This window comes from Octodon degus, unplaced genomic scaffold (genome assembly GCF_000260255.1).
Source record: "Octodon degus isolate 3935 unplaced genomic scaffold, OctDeg1.0 scaffold00046, whole genome shotgun sequence".
In the NCBI taxonomy this organism is placed as follows: domain Eukaryota; kingdom Metazoa; phylum Chordata; class Mammalia; order Rodentia; family Octodontidae; genus Octodon; species Octodon degus.
Window position 1 is genome coordinate 14,461,007 of NW_004524622.1, and position 4,249 is coordinate 14,465,255.

The 4,249-nt window shown below is 43.9% G+C and overlaps 1 protein-coding gene across 2 annotated transcripts; it reads left to right on the forward strand.

The window, feature by feature from the left end:
• Positions 1 to 1,384: 1,384 nt before the first annotated feature.
• Positions 1,385 to 1,921, forward strand: LOC101579285 (phosphatidylethanolamine N-methyltransferase-like). 2 transcript variants are annotated; one of them, XM_023716236.1, is made up of 2 exons: positions 1,385 to 1,593; positions 1,852 to 1,921. In XM_023716236.1, the coding sequence occupies exons 1-2, from the start codon at positions 1,385 to 1,387 to the stop codon at positions 1,919 to 1,921; spliced, it is 279 nt and encodes a 92-aa protein (XP_023572004.1). The 2 variants fall into 2 exon arrangements, with proteins under 2 accessions (XP_023572004.1, XP_023572003.1); XM_023716235.1 differs by having other exon boundaries at positions 1,385 to 1,921.
• The last annotated feature ends 2,328 nt before the right edge of the window (positions 1,922 to 4,249 follow it).

Sequence of the window (4,249 nt, forward strand, 5' to 3'; positions counted from 1 at the left end):
AAAAAAAAGAAAAGAAAAAAGAAAGAAAGAAAGAAAAAAAAATAAGTTTTTTGAGTGCAACAATTTCTTTTCGTTATTTATGTGTTTTTTTTTTTTTTTTTAATGTACTTGGTACAGGGTCTCACTATGCAGCTCCAACCTGTAGTGATTCTCCTGTTTTCATCCTCCCCTTTAGACCACTGAGCCATCTCAGCAGCCCCTGTGATAGAAATTATTACTAACTTCATGATATATTAAAGGATATGGGGGCTGGCGAGATGGCTCAGTGGTCTAAAGCACCTACTTAGAACAAGCTTAGCAAAGCACAGGGACCACAGTTCAATCCCCCAGCTCCACATGCCAGCCAGCCCCGCCCCCTGGTGAGCTGAGCTGGCCACACACACACATACACACACACATACACACACACACACACACACACATAAATAAATAAAACAATTTAAAAAAATAAAGGATATGTTTATGTTTTCCAAGTATACAGGCCTTGAAATCAACTTAAAGTATCATATCACAGCGGTGACTGTTAGGGTAAGGTTACTTATGGTGATACACTTTTTCAGGCTCAAACATAGGACTTTCCAATATTTGTTTTCCAACTACTTGTGATACAATTGGCATGCCAGTCTAATGTGAGAAAGACAGCCAGGTGACACATACTCATTTTTAGGCTTGTGCTTTGTGATTGTTATGTATGTTGTATATGTGTTACAACAGTAAAAGATGTTCAAATACTGTGTGGTCCAGACAATGCCACTCTAAAAATTAAAGGTTAGACATTAATAACTGTCTTAGTTACTTTTCTCTTATTGCTGAGACATATGCCTTATACACAAAGTTAAAGGGAAGGCTGGGGATATAGTTCGGTAGAATAAGGTCCTGCCTGGCAAGCGCAGGGTCCTGAGTCCAATTCCCAGTACAGCAAAACAAACAAACAAAAAACAAAACCAGTGTTAAAGGAGGACAGGTTTATTTAGCTCAGGGTTATTTGTACGGGTTTTAGTCCTTAATAGGTTGCTCCAAGACAGGGTGGCACGGTGGATGGGCACTGCAGAGGAGAAACAGTTCATGGCAGGCAGAAGGTGCAAAGCAAGCAAGAGTCAAGATAAGCCTCTTTCTGTCCCTTATATTGTATTTACTGAGATTAGGGTGACGTCAAGTGAATCAGTGGACTGATTTAGTAATCACCCACCCTTAATCCTAGCGTTTTTTTTTTTTTTTTTTTGCAGAACCAGGGATTGAACCAGGCCCTTGTGCTTGCCAGGGAAGTGCTTATTCCACTGAGCCATCTCCCCAGCCCCTAATCCTAGCACCTTTAATCCTAATATTGTACCACGAACAATCACACACTCTTGAGTAACTGAGACAACAGGCAGGCCTCTGCATCATGACCTGGTTGCTGCACTATGTGGATCCTTTGGATCTCAGCTTCATGGCAGCTGTCCTCACCATTGCTTCCAATCCATTTTTATGGAATGTGGCTGCAAGATGGGAGCACAGAATCTGCAAACTGAGCAGCGCCCTCAGATCCCCACACCTGGCCTGCTACTCTCCGGGTGGCATCATCCAGCTGCTGAGTGTCTTACACTCACGCTGCTTCACACAGGCCATGCTGAGCCAGCCCAAGACAGAGGGCCTGAATAATACCACCACCTACCTCCTGGGCCTTGCACTCCTGGGTGTGGGCACCGTGTCTGTGCTTTCCAGTTTCTTCACACTGGGGTTCACTGGATCCTTCTCAGGTGATTACTTCAGGATCCTCAAGGAGACCAGAGGGACCACATTTCCCTTCAGCATCCTGGACAACCCCAGATACTGGGGAAGCACAGCCAACTACCTGGGCTGGACCCTCATGCACACCAGTCCCACAGGCCTGCTGCTGACAGTGGTGGTGGTCCTTGTCTATGTGGTTGCCAGTCTGTAGGAGAAGCCCTTCACCAAAGAGATCTACTGTCAAAAACTCACTAAGGGGGCTGGTGAGATGGCTCAGTGGTCTAAAGCACCTACTTAGAACAAATCCCCGAGCACCACATGCCAGCCAGCCCCGCCCCCTGGTGGGCTGAGCTGGCCACACACACACACACACACCACACACAACACACACAAATAAATAAAAAATAAAAAATAAAAACTCACTAAGTCCCACCGGAGAAGATAACAGAGTTGCAGTGGCTCTGCAGGGGACCTGGCTGGCCTGGCCCACCTCAAGGACCCAGCCCTGCTGTGGGGAGAGCAGTACCGGGCCATTGCTCCTTGCTTCTGCCTGTGTGGGCCACTCCAGTGCCTTGAAAACTACTGCCCTTGGGGTCCTGGACATGCTGCTATGTGGCCACTGAGCCTGCCATGGCCCGCTGCCCCAACTGTGCCTACTCACCAATAAAGGCACTCTGACCCGGGGGCGGGGGGAGACAATCACATACTCTTAATTCAGCCACCTATGAAAACAACCCACTATGACTGCATGAAGCTCTAGGGGAATATTAGACACAAGCCATAACAGTAACCTGCAAAGTACATCCATACACAACTACATTCTACTTAAGTATCACTCTGATAAGAAAAGATACAAGGGCTGGGAAGATAGTTCGGCGGTCTAAGTGCATGCCTGGCAAGTGCAAGGACCCGGGTTTGATCCCCAGTATCACATGTTGTGCAGGCCACTAAAACCAGGCATGGTAGTGCACGCCTATAATCCCAGCACTAGGGAGGCTGAGACAGGAGGATCACTACGAAACTGAGCTGCATAGAGAGACCACATACCAAACAAAGATTAAGAAGAAAAAGAAAAGATGGTAAAAGATAACAAATTAAATAAAAGTGCCTTTGTCATTTAGTATTTTATATTTAAAGGTGACTGATTGAAAGGGTCTCTTTTGTTTTGTTTTATTTTGGTTTTGCTGTTGTTTTCCAAGACAGGTATGTAGCTCAGGATGGCTTTGAACTCACTATGTAGCTCAGAGTGGTTTCAAACTCACAGCAGTTCTCCTGTCTCAACATCTCAAATTCTGGTGTTATCTGTGTATATAACCACACCCAGCTAAAAAGTTACTTTATACTAAAATGGAAATTTAAAAGCATTTCAGAGATAATGCCATCAAGATTGTCGTGCTACCATGTTGCTGCCTTTGATCTTGTTCTCCCTGTAAAACTTGACAATTGCTATCTGTTTTTTTTTTAATTTTTTTAAAATTTATTTGTGTGTGTGTGTGTGTGTGTGTGTGTGTGGGTGGCCAGCTCAGCCCACCAGGGGGCAGGGCTGACTGGCATGTGGTGCTGGGGGATTGAATCCGTGGTTCCTGTGCTTTGCTAAGCTTGTTCTAAGTAGGTGCTTTAGACCACTGAGCCATCTCACCAGCCTAACAATTGCTATCTGTTGACAGTCCATTAGCCAAACTATATAATTCAAGGTGCTCAATATGTAAATAAAATAAAATTAAACATACTGCTCCCACTATAAAATACTATAACCAATCTCTATTCAATCACTAAGGCATAGAGACCAGAGCTAAAAACGGGGCTAAAAGGACAGTCCTCGAAGGCCAACAAAAAACCAGAACATGAGGAGATATTTTCTAAATGATTGGGTAAGTCACCAATCTCCTGAAGAGAGAGAGAGAATGTTAGACTCTCCCGCAAACAAAAGTCAACCGATATATAGTGTGCTAAAAAAAAGTCACCAAAAACAAACAAAAAAACCCATAAAAAAATCTCTGATGCTTTCACAAAAAGTCACATGGCTAAGCAAAACCCTGACCCATCCTGGCAGCTAACACTGACAGAAAAGCTGAGAGGTTCCGTAAACAGTTCCAAATATAATGTCTAAAAAGACTTAACTGGCCTTGAAAACAACAAAAAGTTAATTTTAATTAACACAGGTCTCACTTTAACTTGGTCCTAAACACTCACCAAAAAACCATAAAAAATAATAAGAAAGGCAGAGCTGATGAGTAGCTCAGAGGTCTAAAGTGCCTGCATAGGCAAACTTAGGCAAGCGCAGGAACCATGGTTCGATCCCCAGCACCACACACTGAGCCAGCCCTGTCCCCTGGGCCGGCTGAGCCAGCCACAAAAAAAAAAAAAAAAAAAGGCAAAATATAAGAAGGGGATTCCAATTACAGACTTCTACTGGCAGTTTCCAGCTGTCCATGTAGCTGATCACTGTCATGATTCAATAAGGCTAACAAGCTAAAGTGAAAGCTATAAAAGTTCAATAACAGTCTTCGTATTCCTTAGATAAAATCATCCTTTGAAA

Bases quoted from the DNA above. Each gene is read 5' to 3' on its own strand.
- LOC101579285 (XM_023716235.1), top strand. From the start codon at position 1,385: ATGACCTGGTTGCTGCACTATGTGGATCCTTTGGATCTCAGCTTCATG.